Genomic DNA, 27,982 nt, shown 5'->3' with positions numbered 1-27,982 from the left:
ATAAAATATATAATAAACAATGTAAAATAGGCGATATAGTTTGTACTGGTACATATATTGCATAAATATGGTCGTATGCTTGTCCTCTTTTGTCAATCTGAGGGTTTTTTCCTCCTTTTTTTCAGGATTGTTCCTGGTTTTAGGCACGCGTAAAATTATGCATTTAATTTTTAAAGTTTTAAGGAAAAACAAAAAAATGATTGAGCTATTAATAAAAGCAAAATTCTTCCCCCAAGACATTTGTAAACAATTTATAAAGCGAATTCCAAACGGCGGAAATCCTTACATCCAATGCGCATTAGAACACGTGTCCTCGGGAGGAAAAACCTTGAAAAAAATTGCTCAATGATGTCTGCGATATCATCTATGGAACGGACAACACTGCGAAATTTTATCGAAAACGGAGGTGTCGAGGAAAGTGGAGTCGGGTGACGGCATTTGTGGATATTTCACAAATTCGGGGACTATGGTTATGGATTTTCTGCGGGCAAAAGGCGAAAATAAAATAAATTAATTGGCCCATGGGAATTCACTTTTAAATGAAATTATGGCGGAAATTTACCGGAAAAGAAGTTAAAAATACGTTTTTTAAGAATAAGTCTAGAAAAAAATTCATTTACATACTCATTTCTTCATACTCAACACCCTGAGATGAATTTTTTTGGTGCAAAACCATAAACCGATCAAAAAATCCCAGAAACATATGCAGAGGCGATGCGAAAGAAGCATTTTCTCGTAAAAGCACACGAATCCTGTCGACTCGAAAAATACCTTTCCAGGAGAAAAAAGCGGAAAAATTTCGTGGAAAAAAACACGAACGGGACGTGAGTGCAGTCGAACGAAGTGAAATTTTGGTGAAACGCGGCGGTAACGCGGCGCATCTCATTAATAAAATATTCGTTTGATAAAATTAAATCGAAAAAAAAAAATGTAGCGACGAGAAAAAAAAAACGAACGCGAAGGATGACGGCATATTCCAGATATTCCGGCTCAGCGGCGCCAATAGATTTTACATGACGAACAGGGGGGGGGGGGGGGCAAAAAAACCTCATTTACTGATGTCGTCCGACGTTTTTTCATTAACGGCAAATAATGGTGGTGATGGTGGTTTTCTGGAAAGGACATATGTGTGCGTGTGCGTGTGCTGCTTGGCTTTGTCACAACGGATTCGAGAATGAGGAGAGAAAATTGGAGGCGGGCGAAGAAAAAAACGCGAATTTTCCTCGAGATCCCGCTAGGAGCGCCGTGTCTATTTTTATTTTTATTCCTGGAAGGAATTCCGTGGTACCGTTCCGCTGCCACTCCCGTTCCTTTCGTTCAAGTGGCTCTCAATGACGCCATCGGTCCCTGCCTGTGTGTTAATAATTATCCGGTGAAGGTAAAGTGCTCCGAGGAGGACGACGAGGGCGAGGGAAAAACTTCCCGGTAACACCGCAACGGGAAAAAGTCAAGTGGAACTTGTTACTGTTATTGCGGAGGACTGGATCTGACTGTGGTGACAAGTGCAAGGAAATTTCCCTCCGATATTTACTGTACACGACGTGTTCCACAAAAGAAAAAACGATACATTAACGGTACGGTACAAAAACGTTTTGAATTGACTCATGGTAGCAGATCCGAGGTGTCCACGACTCAAATTCTTTGAAATTTGAAGAGCATTGATTAGATTTATAGTAGGAAGAAAATAGAAAAATTCAGGAAACCCAAAAATTTTCTGGGCCTGGAAAATCTCAATAAACCTACTTGGCAGACGTCGAAGAAAAACTGTGGTTTTTCAGCTGGAAACGACTCTGTCACCTATTTATTGCTGAGTATGACTGAGGCAGATTCCGCGAAATTTATGGATTTCATCCAAAACGCGTGTGGAAAAAATGTAATCGGTGTCGAAAGATGATGAGTAATCCATGCAAAACAACTGAGTAATTCGTGAAAAAACGTAAACACCGTTCCCGGAGCACTGGGGATCTGATCCGGTCCTCAACTCAATCGATTTGGCGGCATATGCAGTGAGTGAGTGAATCGATATGTTAGGAGGATCCAGAAAAAGCGAAAAAGCGATGAGGCACAGTGAGAAAAAGAAATAAGTTGAGCATTTCAGTTTTTTTTTTTTTGAAAAAATAGAAGTATATATAAGTCGCAATAAATCGCAACAGTCTTAATAAATCCAGAAAAACTTTTCGAAAACTGAGTTTCATCCAGAAAACCAAATGAGATTTAGGTGACTAGAAACGAAAATTCACCGGAAAATCGTCGAATTTCTTCATTTTAAGGTCGAGAATCCACCGATGCGGTCGGTACCTCTTCACCTACGCGGATCCGCTCACACTATACTGCCCTTTTCTAAGATATATGGGCCCGTTTACACTCCCTAGAGATTTTAGTGGTGGCAACGACGACGCCGAATGGCTGGAAAGCACCGGATGGCCGGGAAAAAACACACACACACAGCGCCATCAAATCTTCAAGGATTATAGCAAGGATGGTGTAATTTCGCATCGTTTAGCAGGAAATGGGGATTTTTTTTCCTGCCGTGGTAGGAACACGAAGCTGAATTTTCTAGCACTTCGCAATGTCAACAACATATATTTGTCAGAGCGGTTGTCATTGAGAGAGAGATGACAAGAATGGGGTTATTGCTAAAAAAAAATGACAACTATTGCTTTTTCATACCGTATCCCTCTCAATATTCTCCTAGAATTTCCCGAAAATTAGTATGTTAAGGTCAATCCACGGATCGTTATCGAGTATAGTAAAGGAAACTTCCTATAGAATATTTTTTTAACATTTCAGATTTTTTTTCAAATTTTTTCTTTCGTAAGGTTAGGGAAAATTGCTCGAGAAATAAATATTGCCTTCTGCTTCAGGAATAATCTTTTGAGGATCCACAAAACGAGAAAAATAATCAATAATCGAAATAAATGATTATGATAAATATATGATTTATATGGTCGATGAACGGATCATCCTACCGATACTGTGAGATCTCAGAAATTTTTCTTACAAGAATAAAAAAATAATAAATAAAATTATAGTAGTGTAAATAATATATAATAGTATATTATAATGATGTATAATATTATGTAGTGGTAGTGTATAACAAATGTAATTATAGAAATTATTTCCGTAATTAAAAATAAAGTATTTTGTAAAAAAAAAATATAACTATTCTGTCTATTTATCCTACCCTCACCACTATTTATTTAGCCATATAGGGGACCGCGTGTCGGCGCACGTGGTGACATCATTCCTAACTCCTCCCTCAACCTCCTTCTCTTAATTCTTGGTAGATCATTTCGTGTAATTCAGAGTCGTTTCTTCTTAAGTGGATTTAAAATTCAAAAAAAATTAATAAGACTGGATTTAATTCAATTTAATTGGATTAGTTTGCACTACTTCCAATTGCCAGGATAACTGCTAGAGAATTCTCGAAAATTAACGCTACTTTCTGAAATAAGCTCGAAAGATTTCACGTAACTTAAAAACGTAAAGAGATCTTTTTTGGTTGGTTTGTTTTTTTTCACTTTTTATTGATTTATTTTTTCCCTTTTTCAGGGAAAGTTTTCAGGAAAGTTGGGATCTCCACCAGTGTCTTGCCTAGTTCCCGAAAAATACTGTTGAATATTTTATTCTGTTCTGGAAAACAATGCGGTTCCTATGGACGTAGCTGAATCCTACTCATCTAATTCTATTGTGCTCAAGCAGCTAACTTTCACATATTTATTTTTTTTGTGTGTTTTTGCTCCGCTAACGTTCGATACCACCTCATTAAATAAATTTTCCGTCGATCCATTTAGTTCCCAGCATTTATCCCATTTTATTTCCAAGAACAGCACGAAAAAAGTGAACTCAGCGCTGCTGCGTCCCATATAATTCCCTTTGAAGAAAAAAAAAACTCTTTGGCGCAACTCTATGACGCATTTTACAAAAATGACTATGTGCTAACAGAACACGGAGAATGTCGAGCGCTCAAAAGATGTCAGGAAAGAAAAAAGACGGGAAGCAATCACGGTAGAAAATGGAGGACAAAGAGGAAAGTGAGGAGGCCCTTCGGAAGCGGAAAACGAAGAGAAGAGAAATGTAAAGTCAACAAACTTCTATATTTAGTTTCATGAACAAGCATGATTCAAAACGGCGATAAAATGTCCTGACGAAATTAAAATACTGATATGTATATATTAGTCATCATATTTATTTTATATATGTGAATAATATCCAGAGTTTCTTTTCAAAAGCAACGTATAATGCAAGCAAACTTCTAGCAATCTGTGGAAAAGCACACGAAAAATTTTCTATACTGATTCCATACTTTATTTTTACATATTTTTTATTTTTTATTTTCTTTTTATATGTTCTAAGTATATTACTTGAGGCGGTTGTGGCGTAGTCGGTAAGAGGTTCGGCTGTCACCACACGATCGATGGTTCGAAATCGCCCCCGAGTCAACCAAGTTTTTCATCAGCCCGGCTTCCTGGGTCAATAAACTTGTATCGGACTTTTCTGGAAGGACAGAAACACTGACGTGACATTTCGATTTGCTCCGGCAAGTCACATGGTTAGGCTCCCACAAAAGTTCCTGAAGATCAAGAGATTTGGATCGAGGTGGAGCCTCATGGGGATTGATTAGCACCTTCCACACTTAATTTTCTTTATTCTTATGATATTTAGACCAATAAAAATGGAAAAATAACGTTTAGTCCTTTTTTTCCTCGTATGACAGCAAATTTAACGAGTTCGAATACGAATTTTGCCGCAGCTGGGCAGATCACTGCATAGATTAATTCGAATTATTTATTTGTTTTTTTTTTCAAATTTTTGTCAACAACCACATATGTTGAAGCGAATCCGTGCACAAATACTAATAGAAACGCTCGAATAAGCAATATTCGGTCCGGTGACGATGTGCAAAAATCAGCTTTGTGAGTTTCTGAGCGTTCCTTCGGGAAACAATGGGTACAGCCCCGGAAAAAAGCTACATGCATAGAAACATGAAGCTAAAGCGTCACATATTCCCATCCAATGGGGAAATAATAAAAATTTTAGAAAAAGGACTTTTGAAACCAAATTGTGCTAAAGGAAGAAAAGAGTAGAGGACAAAAGAAATAAATAAAAATTTAAAATTAGTTTAATGACGATTGATAAAATTTACAGTGTCTACGGAATAAAAAATTAGAATTTTTATAATATGTATGTGAATTGTGTTAGAATTTTAATCACCGTCGATGTTAATATTAAATAAATAAAAAATAAACAAAAATAGTAAAATTAATATAAGCAAATTATAAATAAATAAATAAAATAAAATAAGTTAAACAAGTATAGCCTATGATAACAACAAATAGTAAAATCTTATCTAATAGAAATTCAAACGGAAATAAATTCTAATAATAAAAACCACTTCAATTAAAAAATTACATGAATAATAAGGGAGGTTTGAGAGGAAAAACGATTCCTCTACCGCCTCGAAGAAATCCATTCGCACATAATAAGTTTACGAGCTTTTCTTGGAAGTTTTTTTCTTGGAATTAAGATTATGACTTTTTCAAAATTTCTGAAAAATTTTGAACTTTTAGCTAATTTCTCTTAATTTTTTTTGATTATATTAAAAAAAAAAATAAAATAAATTTATCTTAGACATAGAAGTCGAGAACAATGTAGGAGTCAAAAAAAATTCATTAAATCAAAAATAATCAATTGTATCAAAATAAAAATAAATCAGTAAAAATCACTTTAAAAATAATTACCACCTAAATTGTCGAATTCAGCGTTTTTTATTTAAAAAAAACAACAAGAAAAAATCGCAGAAATCGCTCCAACGAGAAAAATGCGAACGTATTCCCGTAGGTTCGATATGAGCGATGAGTCGTTATTAATCTCGACTACTCATCGAGGATAAAAAGGCTACGCGACGACGAAGCAGACGTATGATTAATATGTTTATAGTCTTCCCGGATGAAAAAAAAAATCCCTAGGACAAAGAAAGTGCAATGAGAAAAAATTTCTAAACAAAAAACATTACCTCAATTGTGCAATATTAATATTTAACATTTATATATTTATTTAATCAATATATTTTAATATTTTCGAGTTCAAAGGTGTTACAGGGTTCAAATAATTCATTTAGGAATTCCTAGAGCAGTTTTCTACGAGGGCAGAAGCCGTTAAACAATTTTTCAAATTTGATAATTTTTTCATTTTAATTAACAATTTAACATTAACATTAATTTTTTTTGAGAGAATTACTGCGTTAAAATATTTTTATTAATTATTTTCATTTATTAAATTGCTCAGTTAGATTTATTTATTCATATTAATAATTTCTTTAACCTCCCCCCCTAATAGTACTATAATAATCCCTACAAGTGCAGCATAAGTGCAGCAATATGCCAGCGAAATTCAATGATTCTTTCAAAAATCTTTCGGAAATATTCGAGCAGCTTAAAAATAAGGACACCGCTAAGCGTGACAGTGGAAATAAGTCTGGAACGTCCTCGAGTTTTCTTTTTTCCTCTCTCTCTCTTTCCTCACCGCCATTTCTTACTTCTCGACCGACAGAAATTCCCTTGACAGTCGGTAAATGTCACGAGAAACTTTCAAACATCAACATGTCACCCGCTCACGTCAATGAGGAATTGTCCTGAACAAATAGAAGAGCGCTCCCCTCCTCATGAGATCCTCTTTGATCCCTTCGGAGGGGGAGCTGTGTTGACTGGGGGTGCACAAATATTTTTTTTCTGCCATAGGAAAAGAAAAATAAACGAAAAAAAGAGGAAAGGATCGTGGGAAGAGAGGAAAAGTTCGGATGAAAACCGTGATTCTACAGGAGCACTCCGCATTTTTCGTCTGTCACGATCGCACGAACGATGGGAACGGTGCTCCGGTGTAAAAACACACCGGAGCACCGTTCCCTGGTTACTGTAAAGAGCCGTGAAGTGTCGGTGTGATGACAGGTTGTTGAAAAATGTTGATCTTTGCCGCTGATAAATACGCTTTCCGTGCACAAATGGGTCCCTGAGGAACTTTCGAGAAGGAGGCGCATCGTTGTGAAGAAATTGAGGAGTTCACTTTCTCAAGAAAAAAAAAGAAAAAAGAAAAGATGGTGGATTAAGTTGATATACTTGTTCAGAACGGACGAAAATGAGGTTGTTTGGCATCAATTCAGAAAAAAATTCACAAAAAAACACTTACAGTGGGATTTTTGTAGTTAATTTCTTCTAAACTCGTACAAAAAAGACTACACTTTTCCGGAAATTTCCAAATTATAGCAGCGTTGAAGGAATATAGATTTCAAATTAATTCCAAATATTTTACAGAATATGCTGGATAGTGATACTTTTAGCGGAATGCGAATAAAAGATCTGAATATTTGTATTTTTTCAAGATTTTACTAGTAATGATATCTAAAAGAATATGCCTAAGATAACATAATACATGAATAATATTAATGATGTAATATAATATAATATATAAAATAACAATATAATTATCTGTAATATAAATTTAATACAATATAATATATATAATAGTATGTCTAAGAAAGAGAAAAATTGTTGTCAGTAATAGAAAACCATCCAAAAATCCGTTGTAAACTAAAGGCTCAGACTGTTAAATAATAATAATAAATAATAATAACAATAATAGTGGTAATAGGTAATAATAATCGTAATAAACTTAAGAAAATACTGAAAACGACTGTAGTAATCTTGGAGCTATTGGAGAAAAGAAATAAGTAAGTTTGTGAATAAAAAGTGACTTTTTAATTGAAAAAATGAAATTAAAGTCAAGGGACGAGAACTGGTCCCTACGTATGGAATGCAGATTGTATCCTCTTAAACAGGAAAGTGATAGATATGCAAAATTTATTGATTTGTTTTTATTTTGTGTGTTCATGCCCTAACACCGTTGTAGTTACCAAGAGTTACAGGAAATAAGTTAACTGTGAAGAATTAAAGGTACATCCGAGAGTTAGATACGCTCCAGGGAACAATTTTCGCACTGTGGAGCTTTTCATTCATTTGCAAAGATGAAGCCCACTTTGCATATAAGAAGAAATAAAAATTTAATTTCCCATGGGATTAATATTTCCGCATTCTGAGAAAGTTGAGGGTTTTTGAAATAAGGAAAATGTGAGAAAAATTATATACAATGTAGAACTACTTAGTTATTCATAAGTTTCTTGTAATGTCAAATTAGAAGAATATATTGAAGGAGGTTCACGAGGCACACGAGAAATGTGAAGGAAAAAAATTGAAAATTCCAGAAAATTGCAGCCATGACGGATGCGAGGCCGGCGAAGCAGCAACAGACGCCACTATTTGCTGCCTGCACTGTGCCATAAATTGAGCCGGGACCTTTTTAAAGGAATTTAAAAAAATTTCAGACGAATTTTCTTGCTTTTTTTTTAAAAAAATTCCACTGTTGTCCATAATTAATATTTTTCTTATTGATTCCACCAATCATCTACATGCCACTTGAAATTGTTAATTCTTCTTCTTCTTGTGTACGAGTTTTCTCTTCCATGAGCAGAGAAAACTCGTACCCAATTTGTTCCAAGAAATTTGTATATTATATTTTTATATGATGTTTAGATATATTTGTGGAACGATTGTAAAAAAATAAATAAGGAATGAATAATCGTTCGGATTTTCTTTGCTGATATTTATGTCGCGTTGATTAATTTTGCTGATTGATCTTTATTGATTTTCGGTTAGTTATTGTGAAGATGGTTTTTTTGGCTGGAGGTCCCACTTTACAAACACATCCAGATGGGAACAAATGTTGCCGCCCGCCCGGTGCTTGAAACGAGCACCGCAATGACGTCATCGATCACCGTAGCCGAGCACATAAATGAGATCTTTTCACGGATTTTTTCGCACGGACGACAAGCGATGAAGAGCCGCTTGAGATCCGCACAGAACAACGAGAACACAAAGATCGATCCGGAAAACGCCGAAAAGAAACATGCGGATCAATTATTTTTTCGTGGAATTGCGTATATTACTGCAGTATTCTCAGCTGATCCAACCATTGTTCAGAGTCGAGCGGAGAAAAAATCCCTCCGTTTCCAAATCCAAGCTCACAGCGCAACCAAATTTACCACACAAAATTCACTCAATCAACGTTCCATGAAGCAACGAAAAAGACATCGGACGATTATATTTGCAACTTTTTTCTTGTTCGATCATCGAAGAAATACCCTCCGGCGAGAATTCGTTCAGTTTTCCAGATGAGTCTTCGGAAGAGATGTTAAGGATTTACGATGTAGCGGGCGAAATTTCAGGACTACCAGGGGTTGAAAAGAAGTTAAAGGGGTGTAGCCGCGAAAAAGATTAGAGAGGATTAAAATTAAAATTAAAATTAAAATTATGGATCTCCGATGGTTTCCCAGCGTTAGCGATATTAGGATTCAGCGCGGGAAATCTCACGGAAATATAAGTCTATTTCTTCAATAAGTCAATTGAAATGTTATCTATTAGTTTTCTTTCTAAATATCATTCATCAGCTCCATGAGTTTTTATTTTTAAAAAATCAGTTAATTTATAAGAAAAAAAAACTGATCAAAAAAACCTCTCCCTCTGAAAATTTCATGTGAAATTAAACTACCGGAAGTCTGAAGGTTCAGCAAATCGATCGTAGACCAAAGTATCCAAACTTCTTGGGCCTATTTCTACTCTATTCAAAATATTCAAAAAAATTCTCAGGTTACAATTGTGCTATGAAATTTTCCAATTCCCAGCCCCTCGTGACAATTTCATGGATCAACGAAAAACGTATGCGGTGCTTTCTACACCCCTCCCGTCCCTTGCCGTTGTCGTGTCAGGTCGGAGAATGAAAAGCGGGGATTATGTCATATGTCAATCAGTCAATCAGTCCGTGGAAATCCCTTGGCCATGTCTCAATTTTTCGCCAACGAACATCTCACCTTACACCCGCCAACGTTCAAAAAACAAAAGGACTACAACAATATAATAGGCTAATTCTTCCATTTATCCGAGCGAAATATCCCACTACGCGCAATTCTTGAAAATTGGGTAATTGAACCGATTGGTTGCAGTCATGTATACTGTGTACTGTATACTATACACTACAGTACACTGTTCCTCCTCTGTACAGTGATATCGAGGCGGAGTGTTCGGTTAAAGACAGCATACCATAAAAAATTGACGATGTCATACCATCTTCACAAAAATTTGCGGATATGAGTGTGGATCACAGCGTGGAAAACGATCTCGGTGATCAAATTCCCCTACGTGGCACCTGACAACGTGTTACGTATGCGAGCGAGCGAGAGGGAGACATCTTCAGCAGCCCGCTGAGTGTCTGCAGGAGATGATTCTCGAGTTTCTTCTTTTATAATCTATAGAATTTGGTGGAATTAGACCCTGAGGGGTAATCAACGATCGACAACTGTCCTCTGCAGTAATTGATTTGTATTGATTTTTTCGGGAATTTCGCTGCAAACCTATCACTTAGGGTTTGCAGAATGCGACAAAAACTTGCCTCTGGGTTATTTATTGTTATTTGTGAATATTGACATATCGTAGAGGACAAAGCCCTGAGGGGTAATCATGCACATTTTTCGTATTGACCTATTTTTGTTGCGTAAACAGTGGGAATTTCCCAGCTGAGCCTTTTCACACATACCACATGCATAAAAAGAATTCCGTAAATCAAAAGAAAGAAGAAATCCATGGGTTTTCGGAAAAAAGATTGGAAAAATTCCTCAGTTTGGGCTGAAATTGCTGAGCACACTTCAACAACTACACTTAACACACAACAGGTCTGCCTGCGCGCAGAGGAATTTTTCCAATTTTTTCCGAGATAATCCATGGAATTCTTCTTCTTTTGATCCGTGGATTTTTTCTAAGTATGCATTGCTTTCGCTTGTCGCCAGCTCTTCCAGGCTCAAAAGTGCGAAATTTGTCGTCGACCAGAAAAAAACCGTGAAGAGCGAATAAAATTTCGCGTATTCGATCTCTCCAGATCCCATTGTGGATCCAGAGCTCGCTGTGGATCTGTACTGCCGAAAAATCTCCCATCAGTCAACAGGTCGCCTTGTTACAACACTCGTTGGTGTGATTAATGCCTAAAATCAATGAGGGTTGTACTTAGCGAAGGGCTCGGCACATCACCGCTAGGGCTTTGTTTAACCTCAGCCTCAGTTGAGGGAAAACACAAGGACTACCGGGAGCAGATAGAGGTCAGCGAAAGACCCAACCACCATCGATAACCTGTTTCTGGATAACCTCACCGAAAAACAACACGTACTTGAGAATAACAAAAGTTCAAAGGGATCATTGAGGGGAAAAAAGTAAGGATCGAGGAAAATACTGCTAGAAACGAGGTGAAATGAGAGATTTTTAAAAATTTCCTGGCAAAAAAAATGTGTCATTAGCGCAGAAATGAAACGATAACGGATAAGTAACTGAGGAAATGTGTCTTCGAAATATTTCAGGTTTCAATGAGGTTCCGGAAAGATTCGAAACTACGGTAGAGATCTCGATCAGTGGATAAATCCATGTTTTTCATTTCAAATTGGCTCAGTTTCAGAAAATTCGCTCAACGTGTTTCATATGTGCGCCTGCAGTGCAATCCAGGAAAAAAAATGGAAAATTAGAGGTTAGAGGGAAAAAATTGAAAATCATAGGTTAAAATTAGATTAACAAAAGGTAGTTTTTCTTTTTCAACTCGTTCCTTATAATTACAGCAATTATAATAATAAATATAATTATAATTACAAAAAAATTTCCAGTTTAAAACTACAGAAATAATAAGAGATCTGATAATTTGAATAAAAAATTGAATAGTTTTTATTTGATCGTTCTAGTAGCGTCAAACGCGATTACTACTTGAAATTTTAAAAGATTTTAGAAATTTTAGAAACTTCCTTCTTAGGTCGAAGTTACGGTAGGTTCGGATATCCATATGTATAAATACGAAAGAGAACAGTATTTGGAAGGAAATTTTCCCTTCTCCTCTCAAAAAAGAGAGCTGTATAAAAATCTAAAGCGGAGGGAAACGTCGTTGTTGAGAAACGCTCTCATTCGGTGAGGATTTTCAGGAAAAAGTAGCAAAGAAAAAGGAAAAATAAAAAACACATAAATTTGATGGTGAAAAATTACTGGTCATAAACCTGGAGAATTGATGAAACAAAGATTTTTCCTTCACAGGAGAATTTCCTTCGATGGCGTCCAAAACTCGAAATTTTAGAAACAGTGGTAATTTTTTAGGAACTAAAAGTTGAGGGAAATTTTCTCTGAGGGATCGAACCTTTTTCTTTTCGACCTCAGACAATCTCAAACCGATTTTCAAGATTTGTCACAGTTTTCAAAGAGGCTTCAAAGTCATAAAAATCGAAGAGATCGGCCTATTTTTTTCCAATTTTTGGAACGATTTCCAGGATTTCCACGAACGATTTTCTTTTGAACAAAGGTGATGGATACTTAAATACGCAATTTTACGGCACAAAATAGGTGGTTTGATCCGAAAGGCAATAAATTACACCTCACTCTCTGTGAATTTCTGCCGTAAATCCTCTTGATGTGTTCCTGGAATGTCCCCCCTCTCCCTTCTACTCCTATTTTAGAAAAAGTACACTTAATGCGCTGCAGTTTATGAAATTAAAGAAGTTTTCCCTCAGTTTTCCTGCAGGGTGGATTTTTAGTTTAAAAAAGACTAATGTGAAAAATTGAAAAAATTCAATACAGAAGGGTTTCACTGCGTTAATTTTTAAAAAAATACAGAAAAAAATTCTTAATCTTCTAGTTCAAGTACCGTAAGTTACAGTATTCGCAACCGTAACTTTCAGAGTTTCATCCCTAATTTGACCCTCAGGGCAAAATATATCCGATAGAGGTCATTTGAGTAGCTTATCTTGTAGTATAAATGCGTCGTTAATGACAACTCGACTAGATCACCACATCAATCAATAACTATTTAATGTACACCTTAGGCGATGACTACAAAACTACTTAAGTTAGGAGGTTTTGGCTTGTTTACTCCTTGTTATTTCGTTCCACAATACCCGGATTTCAATGTCAATGTTCCTTATTTTTCCGAGAAAAAAGAACTCTCTGGCTAAACAAACAATAAAGATAATTTCTTTAAAAAAAGCTAAGTAAATTCCTTACCGTAGTCTTCGCCTTATCCAGGACATGTTCAGAGTTGAGCTCGTGCGCTGACAATGTATGTGGAGCTTGAAAAATCGAACAATAGCCGAAGGATGATCAGTGCCGGGGCGTGGTTTCTCAACCACCACCGACGGATGATTAACCCCCCGTCATCCCAATGTCAGCTGAGACAACTGAAGACAACAGCCGACCGATGGCATGGAGGAATCATCCGGAGCCTATTCATTTCATTTCATTGTTCTTTTTTTCATTATTCATTCCCCTGGAATTCCCTCAACTTCTTCAGGGTAACTGAACAACGTTTAGGTAACAAACTTTTTATGTATACTCATTCAGTTCTATTTTTAAATGCTAAAAAAATTCTTATAAAAATCTAGCCAGTTCCAAATTTTTTCTCTCACTGAACTTTAAAATGTTAGAGAATAAATGTATATGTATAGAATATTAAAGTAATAAATGAAATAGACTGAAATTCCTAAGAATACCTAAGAACATGCACTACAGATGGGTCCATAATTAAACTAGACTGCGTAATTTCAAATTACTATGAAATTTATAGTTAAAGACTAAAATATTTGTACAACAAGACATGAAATTGAAATGAAATTATGAATTTAATTTGTAAGTACTATTTAATAAGAAAAGATAGTAAAAATCACAAACACCATCAAAAGAAACATATTTTAACACTAATCTTAGATTTTTGAGAATTTTTTTCGAACATTATCCGTGGATTTTCCAGCGACTTTTAGCGAAATTTCTTATTTCATTCTAATAAAATAATTAATTTTCTGATTTCAGGGATAGAGCGAAATTATCCGTTTCGCGGCTCTTTTTATCTTTTCGACTTTTAAGAACTCTTTTTTTTTGGGAGAAAATTTAGTCCGTGATTCCCCGATCCTCCCAGCAACAGGGAAAAAATCTCAGAGAGCACTGTGAGTTTCGAAAATTTTGCCTGCTGCTGCTTACGTCACCTGCATCAAATAAGAAAAAAAAGAATTATGTTCTGGCTGCGTAAACAAATTGCAGGATGGATGAGGTTTTGCAATACGATGAGTCAGTCATTTTTAGTGTTAACTTTGCTGCCTGCTCAAGAAAAAAATCTCTCGACCTACGCTAACATAATTTTACGACAAAATTCTTAATTTTACTTTTCTATTTTTTATTTTCTAAATTTTACGACAACGTTTCTAGCCTTAAAAATACATACATTGCTCAGCCGTTCACTTCTCCATCTTTCTCTCTCTCTTTTCTCTTTCTGAGTTTTTTTTTTCTTCTGCAGTGCATGAATCGAACCGATTTAAATAGTAACCTTGAAGAAAATTCTCGCAAAATTATTTCGAAAATTTATTTCATTGATTATGAAAATATCAAGTCCACTTTTTGTGTAGCAATTTCTACTTTCTGATGTCTACAAAATAAAATAATAATTTTTTTAATGTTCATAAAATTGTTATAAAACAAGTAAAATCAAGAAGTCGTAAATAGAGAAAAAAACCATAGAGGTGAATAAAAGTAGGATGAGATTTTTGTTTATTTACATTTACTTTACTACATTGTCACAATTCATATCAGGAAATGGTTGGATTTCAGAAATTTTCTTTAAAAAATTAATTAAAAGAAAAAAAATTACCTACTCATATATTGTTGCCTTTTGAATGTGCACTTGGATTTGATTGAAATTTTTCTTGCGACAATTTAAATTTTTCGGCAAAATTTTTTCCCCGTTTCATCGGAGCGGTAAAAAATTGTGAGGGGGTCCAAGTGGTTATAGATGCTGGCACCAACGAGGTCACAAAAATTTCTCGTACAAAAAAGAAGTGTGATGAAAGGGGCGAACGATTTGAGAATTAGATAAATAAAAGAAAAAATAAAATAAGAACAAAATTTTATGGTAGAAATGATTTTTCTAGGATACCCACGGGCATAATTATAGAAATTTTTCGTTTGATTTATAAATATCTTCGGATTTATCACAGGTGCAGATAATTCGATCGGTTTTCGTCTGCAAATTCTCTCTAGCAAGAATTTCCGGCCACGTATGGGACATCTGTAAAAATATTTCCGGAATAAATGTCAATTCATCGACGAACAGAGGACGAATATTTATTTTCTACATTGCCGCTGGTCGTCAATATTTATTGAGCTGACTAAACTGAAAAACACTTATTTTTCTCACAATGAAAATCCCAGAAAAATCCCAAAATCTATATTTTCGGGATGAATTTCCGTTGTAACACAAGAATCCTCGTCAAAAACTACCATGAGCGAATAGTGGACGAGAAAAAAGTGTCTGATGAAAAAATTCCTCCCAAAAATAGGTTCTTCTCAACCATAATGGACAATTGGTGATTTTTTTCTAATAAAAAAAAACCGGACGGGACACATTGAAACGATCGAGGACGGTCACTTCAAAGAAGATGAAAAAATCACAAACAAACATTGAATACAAAAGGTAAACAAACAAAGAAAGAGCAGGTTTCTGTAGAATTTTTCCTTCGGAATTTCTATAGATTACAAAAAAAAATTAGGACAGCAGCAATAAAATACGTGCAGCGTAAATAAATGATGTTTCAAAAAGTGTAATTTGAAAATAATACTCTATAAATGTGCGAGCCTTCGTTTTCTGGATGTTTTAAAAGTAAATATTGTGCAGTTATAATTGGAGCGCGTCAGCACATACGTATTTTTGGTTTTTCTCTTTCTTTCTTTTCGTTTTTCTTTTTTTTCAGCGATAACGTCCTTGAAATGGCTTGTAAACTTTTCACGACTTCATTTTTTGTAGGCAAACTGACAGTTCCCGAATATGCGCGTATTTCGATTGTGTTTACACTTTCGTGCGCATACGTACAGTACGAAACCGTAGGGATCGATGATCGACCAAGTTCTGGACGTCAAACTGGCATTAATGGAGGTTGGGGTCAGCCAAAAGGGTCCCGCATACTCGTTCCGACTCGGATCAGCAACGATTTGTTCGGATGGGTGTTCCTCATCTCTTTTACAGTCCGGCTATGGTGGTAGATGGATGCATACGGCTACTGTACGATGAAAACTGTACCAAAAGAAAACTGTGTCATGAAATTGAAATTCTGGACAGACGCTGGGACCTTACGGATGCAGTCAGAAGCCTAAGACCGTACACATTAGGTTTTGCTGTCTGTTTGATGGGACAATAGATGGATTTTCCTCTGGGACACCACCCACCTAACCCTAGTGGACAGTCCAGCTGATCAATAGAATGAATATAGAATATAAAAGAATAAAGTAGAAAAAAATTGAATTCCTACACATATGGAGTAAGTGTATGTAATAATATATAGAAAATACAAAGGAGGTAAAATTTTGCAAATTCATGCAGTTCTGGAAAAGTTCGAATCCTTCCGGAGATCCTTCGTTCTCCTACTGTATGATCTATCACTAACGCTGTAGCTGTTGGACCCAGGCCGAGAAATTTTGGTCCATTCCCCGGTTTTTCAATCGTCAAAATTTTATTTTTCGGATTTTTCTATCCAACAGCTCACATTCTGTTACACATCTCCACCTGAACAGCTTTTAATCCGATGAGAATGGGGAGAAAAACCGATGGAAATTTTCCCCTAACCTCACACATTGAGGTATTTCCCGTGTGCCAGTCGCAAAAAGTCGCACCCGCACTTCATCTGACCACGATATTTCTAGAATTGCTGCCCTATGATTCACCCGACACGAGCACGATTATAAAATATAAAATTATCCGAAAATAAGGTACATATTTACATATATATATATATTTATTTATTTATTTATTTATTATTTCATTACAGTTTGTTTGTCATTTTATTATATTTATTTCCATTTTTTACATTCTTTTTAAATTTTCAGCATTAACTTTACGTACGACATGGTTACTGTAAATGTACAAAAGTAGAGTTACAGTACAAAATAAAGTACGTACTGTTCACAGTACACTAGGAAACATTTATGGAATACGATTTCATGCGAAGAGAAAGAAAGAGAAATTTGTGTTGATCTCACGTAAATTTCAGGCACCTCCATGTATTATAAAATAATATTATATTATTGTATCAGTGTTATAACAGATAGTAGTTATATAAAGTTAAATATAAATGTAGTATTATAAATTATTTAATTCTAGTAAAACTTTGTTGTAAATATTTCAATAAAGTCTCCTGTGTGGTCCCGAAAAGAAGTTTTACGCTCCGGGATCTAAATCGTGAGAGATCTGAAGTACAATCCGAATGAAATTGGAATTCAGCAATTGGAACATGAAAAAAAATCACAACTTCTTGTTTTTTCTCCTTTTCTTCCTGTACTTTTAATCCTTCTCATTTCTTTTCTATCGATTATGAATGTCTAATTCTTGTTAACCTCTATTATTATTTTTTTTACTATTATATTTACTTTGGTTAGTTTTAGATGATGTGATGTCCTTCCAGTACTATGTAGTTAGTTTTTTTTTACAATTGTACAAATTTTTACAACATTGCAGAACCGCTTGAAAAAAATTAAAACTATGTAGTAGGATATAAAGATTCTATTGTATAGATTTTATTCTTTAAATAAATAGAAAAATTGGAATATAAATATAAAAAACTAAGCCGAAAGGAGATATGGTCGGAACGGACTCACCCTAGCACACAAAAAAAAACGTTAAAATAAAAGTTACAAAATGTTTTTCAGGAACATTCTAGTGTAACTGTTCTAGTGTATTTCGTGAAAATTTTCTAGTTTTCTATTTTGTTGTATTTGGAAAAAATTGTGTTTTTATGTACTGTAGCAATATTTCGATGTGTTTCACTTTAACAAATACAGCGCTCTTTCAGTCATCCGAAAAATCGCGCGCGTGAGGCTAAAAAATTACTGCCGCTCATGCGACACGCATCGCAGCATTTTCGCAAAAAGTGAGGAGTGAGGAAAAAAAGAAGAATGTTCAGAAAAATTTGCTCGTGTCCCAGGAAACTAAAAAATTGAGGTTCTAAATCGAGGTTCTGGGATGACGTCACGTCAAGATGTGGCCAAATGAACTTTTAATTGAAATCGACGATGACGATGGTTAACGTTAACGCCTTGAAGCAAACAACCGTCATTTGTTTTCGTGGCGGGACTATTCGATGAGGTTGTCTGAATCCATGGATAACACGGGACTAACATATCATGTAAAAATTTGAAGAAAAATTCATCCGAAAAGGTTGTTCCTGAGAAGAAAAAAAACTAACGAAAAATCCCCAGTTCTTGGAAAAGAATCGCACTTTTCTCCAAGAAATAATGTAAAAAATTACGGGAATAAAAAAACGAATAAACATGGATTCAGAGGAGAAAAAAATCATTCCGGGTTCTTTTGTGTAGAGAAACACACAGTCAACTTTTATTATCCGTTCATGTGTGCACAAAATTTTCTCTTCCGGAATGTATCCAGAGCACCAATGATCACAGCAGCGTTGTTTACCTAGGTAAAATCTCGTCGTAAAATCTGAATGTTGTGCAAAAAGCACCGATAAAAATTGGTTGCCTGGGAAAAAAAAACGTTGAAAATATATTCAGAAGACTGTAGGGAGCGATGAAAATTGCAAAACATTATAAACGGATACATTCTAGTACAATTCAATGAGAATAATGATAAAATCATGCTGTGGCGAGAAGTGGTCCCCGATCAGCGAAGCAGTAATTGCCACAGAGCTGTCACTTATTCACTATTCGAAAGCTTCTACGTAAAAATAATAGCATCTCTATAATTTTTTGTCAACTTAGAGAAGTTCATATCGAAACTTAACCACGAGGTAGGACGGGGTTTTTTTTAAATTTTTCTACATCATTAAAAAAAATGTTTTACGCGTTAAGCGATGTACTCAACGAGAACTGGTCTTTTCATTACCAGAATAAAAAGAGCTAAAGATTAAAAAGGTTTGAGAAAAAAGTTCCTCACTAAAAAACTAAGACCTCAAAAAGAAATATGGACTAAGAGAACTGTTCCCTGTGCATGTCAGCTCTTCCATCCGAAATTTTTCGAATCAGTTCGAAAGTGAGCGACGCAGGACAGAAACTTCCAATAAATTCTCCAGACATCAGCATCGCGCCACCTGTACCTCTGTTCCTCATTAATCAAAACAACCGTGGAGCCGCCCATAAATAATGTGATCATTTTCTCACAGCACAGCTGAAGCTCAAAAATCAACGCAGGATCCATAAACAAGCAGAAAAAATTCCAAGGAGTGGAAAAAATGCAAAATATTCCATGTTACATAGGGGGCGGCGGGAGTTATCCTCCCAGGATTTATGTCTGAGAGGATAAAAACTGACATCACTGATCTGGTCTGGTCTGAACTGGTCCCCATAAGCTGCAAAAACATTCGTAGACCTTAAAAAATTCAAAGATTAACCCAAACTCATTATCCTTAATGAGACTGTCTAACGCTGTGCACTTTATCCTTCATCTTCCTGCCCTCTATCCTTCATCCTATTTCATCCTATAGAGAAATATACGAACAAATTTGAAAAAGAAATAAATAGACATGGTCCTAACCGTACAGTGGATTGATTGACTACCTTTAAGCGCTCTCGTTTGAAAATCGTTTAAAAATTAAATCGCTTGACTCTTCTGCGGATCTGTGTAAAATTTAAAATTGTTCAATTCCATTTTTTTCATTTTTCATTTTAATTTTAATTGGTTCCAGTCCGCAACTCTTTCTTGGAATAATTTTCAAATAAAAAGAAAGTGGTCGTGCAATCAAAAAGATTGTGTGTAGCACACTAACGACATCTTCTAATTTTCTTTCTTTTTCACTCCGTTTTTTTGATTTTTGCGTGTCAAAGCGCAATTTTTGATAACCCGACCATTCGACCACCCTTGGATCGTACTGTCCAACGCGTATTTTTCGTAGTTTTTAGTATTTTTCCGTTAATACTGCCGGAATCTAAGTGCTGAGTGCCGAAACTCACACGAAACACCTGTCATCAACGAAAAAACGAAAAAACGAAAAAATATTCAATGCATCACAGGAAGAAGGGAGGATCCTAGCGCAGCCTGTAGGAGGTTCCGCCGCGACCGCACATTCGGTCGATGGTTCGAAACCGTCTCAATGCCGACCATACCTTTCACCTCTCGAAAATTGGCACCAAACGTGTTCGGAAGGATTTTAAAAAATAAAAAAACCTAGGCTAATCCATGCAAGTCATCGTATAGGCTAGATACGCGTTCGTAAACCTCAAACGATAGAGGATAAAGCAAAAAAAAAATTAAAAATTAAATGACAAAAATCAAAAAAACAAAATAATAGGAAGTAATGAATAATTAAAAAGTAAGTTAACAACGATAAAATTTAAAAAAAAATAAAAAATTCAATGAATTGAAGTGAAACTGACGGTGCATCGGAAGCGGATTGATTAACGCCGGACACTTTATCCTTTATCCTTATCCCCCGCCAAGAGGAGGCGGAGGAGTTGTCCACCCAGATTTATCCCTGAGAGGATAAAGCCGCTGATTTGAACACGTTTTTTGAGCACAGTGCAGTTTTTCTGCTGGAATTTCTCCCCAAAAACTCCATTCTGCTGGATTTTTCTGGATGTGATCAAAAAACTAAATTACACAGGAATCCGGATAACAGGGGAATTTTTGGATCACCATTTTGCAGCAATCACTGGGAATTATCTGCAGATTGCACTTAATCAAAGAAAGATCTCAAAAATAAATTTCAGAAATCGGGATTCAATCCGGAATTTCGCGTCAATAGTCAACGAAACGAAGAACGAGACGAAAAAACTCTTCGTAATCTTTGAAATACCTTTCTCATCGTATAAAACTAAAAAATAGCACTGATCCAGTTTCTCTGGACTAGTTAGTTTTTTCTGGATTTCCCCCAAATTTTCAGCTGCGAATATTTTCTGTTTTTTTTCTGATTCACACCGAATCACGATGATGATTAGCGTAAGCTTTTGAAAAGAAGAAGAAGCAATCAAAAAGAGATCAGGAAGAGGAAATGAGGATCAGCAATAAATTGAATCCCCGGGAAAATATGTGACACATTTAAGATGTTTGTCACCACCGATGCGAACAACTGTTCAAAAATCACGACTCAAAATTCGTTCCACTATTTTTTTCACGTGTAGCCAGAAGATGAAATTTCATTTAATGACTGATAATAAAGAACATTTCAGAAAATTTTTTTAGAAATTTCAAAGGAAAAATTACTGGAAAAATTATTAGAAAAATAAATATTTACAATTCAGCTTACTGTTACGATCCAAACAGGCGTCTCTTCAGAATTTCTCCTAACAACAAGTTCCACTGATCCAGTTTCTTTTCACTTCAAAACCGAAATTGTTTGAAAAAAGAAAAAAATTCCGTTAAGGTCCCATGAAATATTGATGTGATCGAATAGGAAAAGCTAAAAGTGCCAATGTATTTTTATTGTTCCCAACTGAAAAAAACCCCATTAGTTACACTGAATTTTAAAAAATCATTTTAAAAATATTTTAAAAAAATCAAAGAAACGCAATTAAATAAAATTTTGAGTTGCAAGGTTGAGATGGTCGTGACGCGAATTTCACGACACGTCAACACATTCAGAAAATGAAAGTCTAACATCCACAGAGTCTACCTTAAGAGGAAAAAAAACCACAAAAAAAAAACTATTCAAAGCAAAAAAAAAGCCGAAATCAATCGATAGATCAACGGTGAACTCACGTTTTGATGCGTCGCATTTTGTTCGATGTCGATCGTTGCGGAGAATCGAGCTTCCCCTGACTTTAGTTCTTAAAATAATAATAACAAAATTAAAAATCTCGAGAAAAACACCACAACACAAGCGCAGAGATCAAATGCTGGAAATACTCGGAAATATTTTATCGTTGCACGAAAATTCAAATAACCAGAAAAAAAACGGGAAATATGAGCACAGTAACGAAAAAAAAAAACGAAAATTGTCTAAGAGGAAGTGAAATGAAGAAACAAGTTTGTGAAACAAAACAAAAAACAATGTAGTTTTGTGTAATACTGTACTTCTGAAGAAATTTATGATAACAAAAATGTCTCGTGGAGAATCGAAACCGACGATACGCTTGAGGAATTCTCCTTAAAATAAGAGCGGATAAAATTTTCCAGCGGAAAATTCCACGATAATTCTATACATCTAAGAATAGAAACAAAATTAGCCGTTCTAAAATGGATCGAGCGAAAAATATTTAAGGCCTCAGGCATCACAGAGCATAACGAGAATAATTACACCTTTATAAGCTCGGAAAAAAATCCAGTTTTCAATAGATGACGTCCACATCGTAAAAAAACACTGTAATTTTGTGTAATACTGTACCCGATGAATGTACTTTCGACAATAATATTCACCTTTGTTGCCATTTACTGATGTTGTTTTTTGGACGGGACGATATTAATAGGATTTTGACGTATTTTTGCTATTTTTCTGGAAAAAATCTTCAAATTACCTTTGCTAAACGTTCGAAAAGTGTGTTGAACGATTTCTAGGACAAAAAAGTTCTATCTACACAAATTATTATGTATTTATTATATATGTAAATAAAATGTACTCTTTAAAAAAACACAACGCGAAGCAACGCAAAATCCAGGAAAATTTCTTGGAAACATTTAGAAAAGCGCATGGGCAAAATGTTTTACAAAAGTTGGAGTAGGTGTAGCAGACTTGGCGAGAAGTTGGGCTGGGACTACACGATCGATGACCGAGTTCGAGACCTCCTCGAGGCCAACCAAGCCCACCAAGCTCTCTTCAGGGTCAATAAATTCGTGGTGCCAAATTTGTCTGGAAGGATGAAACACATTGTCTTTGTTCGTGGAAAACCTCAAACGATTCGGATTCAGGATGAATTTGAGACTTTTGAGGTCCAGCTCACGTAGGCGTGTGACCGACCCCCGTAGGGATCGCCCAACTCTTCCACCTCCCCCCCCCCCCTCGTTCCCTTTATCTGTGTACCCCCTTATTTGTGCTAGGACCGCTCAAAACAACGTAATGACCACAGGAGTACAAGAAAAGTACAAAAATAGTGCTGACTCCGGAGAATATCCATTGCGACAACAAACATCGACACCTGACACAAATCACCCGTCGAAAAAACATGATCACTAGCACGAAAGTACTTCTTTCCGGCTGTTTTTTCCGGAGATTTTTGCTTTTTTCGATGACGTCATCTACGAAAAAGTGCAACACTCTCGGCACTCAGAGAAAATACCACTCTAAAAAACAAAATGAATAGAAATAATAGATAATATTGAATAATAGGTGGAGAGGTAAATATGTAAGGACATAAATGCTAAGGAAATTTTATTTTATTTTTTTTTCAAAAATTTTAAAATTCATAAAAGAATCGTTTCACCAAGACAAAAATTCTGAAGAAATTTTTTTTAATGAATTTGCTCTAAATGAAAGTTTGACTAACACATGAATAGAAAATTTCTAGTAATAAAAATCCCCACAACGATGTCCTGGAGCCGTAGAAAAATCTCGCTGATGGTCCTCCGAGCGATCCAGGACCTGCCCGCGGTCGAACCGTGATTGGTCGAGACAAAACGTGATCGCTAGATGACGAAAATGAAAATGAGGACCAATTAGAAATTTCCAGAAATCCTGGCGGCGACATCGTGTAAACAAGTCGAGTCGGAGATGTCGGCCGGAGGACATAAACAATTATTCACGTCTAATAATGGTGCTAATCGCGGGTGAAGTGAAAGTAAATGGTGCTGGTCAGGTTACTGTAACTAAACTGTCGTCGACGTCAACGAGACGAGATCCGCTTCGGATCCTCCGGATCAAAAATAATCCCGGGAGGACGACGACGAGGACGGTCATCAACATCCGAACACGTGATAGCCAGGTGGAAAAAAAAAACGTTTGGTTTTTTCACCATCACCATTTGGTGTAATGTGCACCAGGTGTGCAGCACATGCTTGTATTCCAGAATAAAAAAAAACGTCCGGCGCTAACTGCCGATTGTCGGTGATTCGTGGATTTTTGGGACTTTCTTCTCCATGTGCCATGATTGACGGCTCATCAACGAAAATCGTTTGCAGGGACGACGAATTTCCCTCCAGGATCTTTTCCACCGTCGACAAATGTCTCGTCGTGTTCTCGTCGCTAACTGGATTTTCATGGATCTGACAAATAAATTACCACGGTTCACTCCAAGAAATCCTCAGAATACCCTCTCAGACCTCGTTTCGTTCGAGAAGTAATCGAGAAGTGCGATTTTCGATAAAATAATTTTAAAAAAGAATAAAATATTATAATATAATAGTATATAGTAGTATATAAAATATAATGTAATGAATTAAAAAAATAGCGAAAATAATTATAAGAAAGAAATAGTGCTTCTGAACCAGACAACACGAGCAATCAGAAATTTCCTCAAAACTGAGGAGTTGAAAAAAGCATTTTATCACAATAAATAATTAAAATATCTAGTGTAAATATAATAATTATAAATATAATAATAAATACATATAAATATAATAATAGCATAAACATAATAATAACATCTAATATAATTTAAATATAAAAATAATTGAATAGATATCAACGTGTACCAGAGCGCGTTTCAGTCTCACCCGCTCCTGATATCCTAAAGACCTTAACGAACGAAAAAAGTAAGGAATGACTCATTTTAGGATTTAGGAAGGATTAAGCGGACGCCAATAAACACATAGAAAACAAGGATTTACTTCGAAGAAATGAAATAAGGTAATTAACGACTTCGATAAATAATCCATTGAGGGAATTCTCCTTAAAATTAGCTTAGTCCCTCTCTCTCCGGTTTGTGTTTGTGTGCTCCCGTCACGAAAATGCAGCGGGTTCAACTCGGAAGCTCGGTGCTTCTATCCAGAAACGGGTCCAACGTCGAGAAATTCGTGTGGTCGCTCCAGAAATTAGTAGAAATCTCCTGAAAGGGATCCCAGATTTCGCAGAAAGAGCACGGATTGTTGCGTTGGAGTCAGAAAGCGGAGGTGAAACGGAACTCATAGAGTCAGGTCAGTGTGTTGGCTCCAGAATCAAGGGAAACGGCACAGGACGAATCCTAGAACGTCAGTCTGGTGTGTCTGCGCCAGGAGAAAGGGAAATGATGCGCCGTCGCCAATGGTGCGCCGTCGCCAGGGGCGAAGGGGCGGAGGTGAGACGGGTCCCACGGGATCGTGGGATGTTTCGGCGCCAATGGAAAAATAGACGAACAGTACGCCAAATTTAGGAGGCTACGATTCAAGTCAAAGTCACAAAATTTAAATATTTCAAGAAAATTAATTTTAAAAAAACAACGGTTGCTCTGAAGCTGTAATTTTCACTCTTGCAACTAGCTCACCGCCTATTCCAACACAAATAAGTGAAATTCAATCAACGGAATCTGCACTTCTCCAGGATTTGCAGACGTATTCGAAGTGTCCTTGATTGGAATAAGTGCCGCAAACTCAGGATGTGCCTCAACCAACCAATTTTAAAAGTTTTGAAAAATGTTACCTATCCCCTAACTCCGATCGAATTTTGATATACGTCGAGGGTGACAAATGAGCCAGTGGCGCTCTTTTTCAGATTTAAAAATGCACAGAAATAAAAACGAAGAAAATAGAAAAATAATGAGTAGAAATTAAAAAAATAAACGAAGAAAATATTAGAGAAGAATTTAAATTGTTAATAGATAGAATAAGAAATAAAAAGTGTTCGTGAAATATTACATTTAATTTTATTTAATAGCGAATTCGCGCTCTATATGACAGTAGAGTTTCGGTTTTTTGAAAATTTTACTGATTATTCTTTCTTCAGATTATTAAAACGAATTTAATGAGGTGGACAACACAAAATATTTTCGAAACCTCTTACTTTTTTGCATTTAATTACGACGATAAGGTTTCTCAACTTAGTTGAGAATTTTGTGCAGTTTCTGGATGTCATCGAGAGAAGCGAGAAATTTCTAAGAAAAAGAAAACAATCAAAACTCATTTTGAAAAAAAAAAACACGGCGGAAGAGCAGCAAAAACATAAAAAAAGATATTACGCTTCCAGAAATTCTCTGCTACGAGAAAAGAGGAACAACGATGGTGGATATGTTATTGATTGGCTTTTAGGGTTCTTTATCGATCGGTTTTTGGAGTTCTTTTTTCGTTCTGTTCCCAGGCGAGAAAAAATCACACGAAAATTCGCTAACTTCGAAAAATTCCGAAAAATTGGCTGAAAAATTGTCGCTAAATTTTTCCTGCACGAAAAAAATCAAATACCTTAGAATAAAATTATAGGAGAGAAGAGAAGAAAATTCTCTCCAACGAGGATTTCTCGGGCATTTATAGAAGCCTATAGGGCCCTCCTTATAGAACTGATCCCGCTGACAATTTCCCCCTCAGAGTTGGAGAAAAATTATTTTCCGGAAAAATTAACCACCACCACCACGATGTCGTCCTCGTCCTCGTCTTCACTAACCAACCATCCATCCATCTTCACACAAAGCCTCAACCAATCCACTAACCAGAAAAGCAATTAAGGCTAATACTGATGGAGGCAGCCAGGGAGAACTAATGACTTTTACAAGAGAGAGGCGGCGGTGAGAAAAAAAAGATAAGGGAAAAATGGAAGACTGTGGGTCAAGGCGAGGCCACTTTCTGACCTCGATGAAAACTCGATGCAGCCTCGAGTTCCTGAGCGAACTAAGCGCTTTGTGGAAGAAAAAAAAATTACAGGATACCTATGTCGCAACACGCCAGCTGTTAAATGTCAATAAAAACAGACGAAGCGGTGATGAACGGCAAAAAATTGTGCTTAGCAATTGGTTATGCGCTCGGTTATACAGCATGTCTGGATAATTTTTGGAAAAAAAAAAACTACAAAAAAATTCTGACCTTTATCTTTGGAAAAAAATTGATTTGAGTGAAACTATAACGTAAACGGCGAAAAAGAAATTATACAGTCTCAGGTAGATTTGGATGAGGGCAGAGGAAAAAATTTCAACTATTTCCTTAAAATACAAAAATTATGACCATAGCATAGAAATAATTCAAAATCATGAACAGAAATACGCGAAATTTAGATCAAGAACACTTTGATTTAGAAAATACATCGAGTATCGTAGGGTCACAGTAATATAAATCCTGCTGCATCGTAATTGTGCGCGAAATCACGCGACGGGACCTTCGCTTAGTCTCTGCAGTCTAATTGGATCCGCTGTGGGTCCCGTGACGAACGCTTTCGATATGAGAAAAAATAGATGGGAAAAAACACAGAAGACGGATAAAATATATATACATCATGATAAAAAAAAACAGAAAAAAAACACTGGAAAGACTTTTGACCCAGATCACAGCATAAAAAAAATGTAAATATGAAATAAAAAATACTTCTCTTTTTTCTAGCGCGTCCATAAAAATACAAGGAATCAGATCCAAGTGGAGGTGGAATAGGTGGACCCGAGAAAGGGAGGTGAACAAAAAAGAAATCCCTCTTCAGATCCATAATCCATAACTTCTTTCTTTAAAAATTCTATTTTATTTTTCACTCTTCATTTTTCATTTTTTAAAATTCATTTTTACTTTAAATTTCATTATTATTTTTTCATATTATTATTTTGTTTTTTCATTTTTATTTTATTTTTTGAAAAAGGAATAAGGGGAGTGTGCTGGAGACAAGCGGTGGCAAAGCATTCTCTTCCGATTTTTTTTCGTGGGAAAATCAACCTGACTGGAAAATCCGCTCACCTCTATCCTTTATCTTCTATCTTAGGTGTCGAAAAAAAAACATTGTCCCAGGAAAACTTCCGAAATTTTGCAGATTTCCCTGATTTTCTTCGTCAGCGATACATTAAAGGAGCTGTGGATTTTTTTTTTTGAGGAGCATGCCCTCAAGCAAAAGTGAACGCGAAGA

At 35.9% G+C, this 27,982-nt stretch overlaps 1 protein-coding gene across 2 annotated transcripts in view; it reads right to left on the bottom strand.

Moving 5' to 3' along the window:
* RB195_012363 (uncharacterized protein) overlaps positions 1-21,824 on the bottom strand; it is a gene marked incomplete at both ends in the record, with an annotated part of 31,285 nt that extends 9,461 nt beyond the window's left edge. Inside the window, one exon of one of the 2 annotated variants that reach the window (XM_013447260.2) lies at positions 21,808-21,824. In XM_013447260.2, the coding sequence (XP_013302714.2) occupies positions 21,808-21,824 (17 nt within the window). Of the gene's footprint in view, positions 1-13,127; positions 13,154-21,807 lie in introns of those variants that run through there. The other variant, XM_064194181.1, reaches the window with a different exon arrangement.
* Between the last annotated feature and the right edge of the window lie 6,158 nt (positions 21,825-27,982).

Source organism: Necator americanus, chromosome III (assembly GCF_031761385.1).
Source record: "Necator americanus strain Aroian chromosome III, whole genome shotgun sequence".
Lineage (NCBI taxonomy): Eukaryota > Metazoa > Nematoda > Chromadorea > Rhabditida > Ancylostomatidae > Necator > Necator americanus.
The sequence above is the reverse complement of the archived record's forward strand: the minus strand, read 5'-3'. Positions and strand labels throughout refer to the sequence as shown.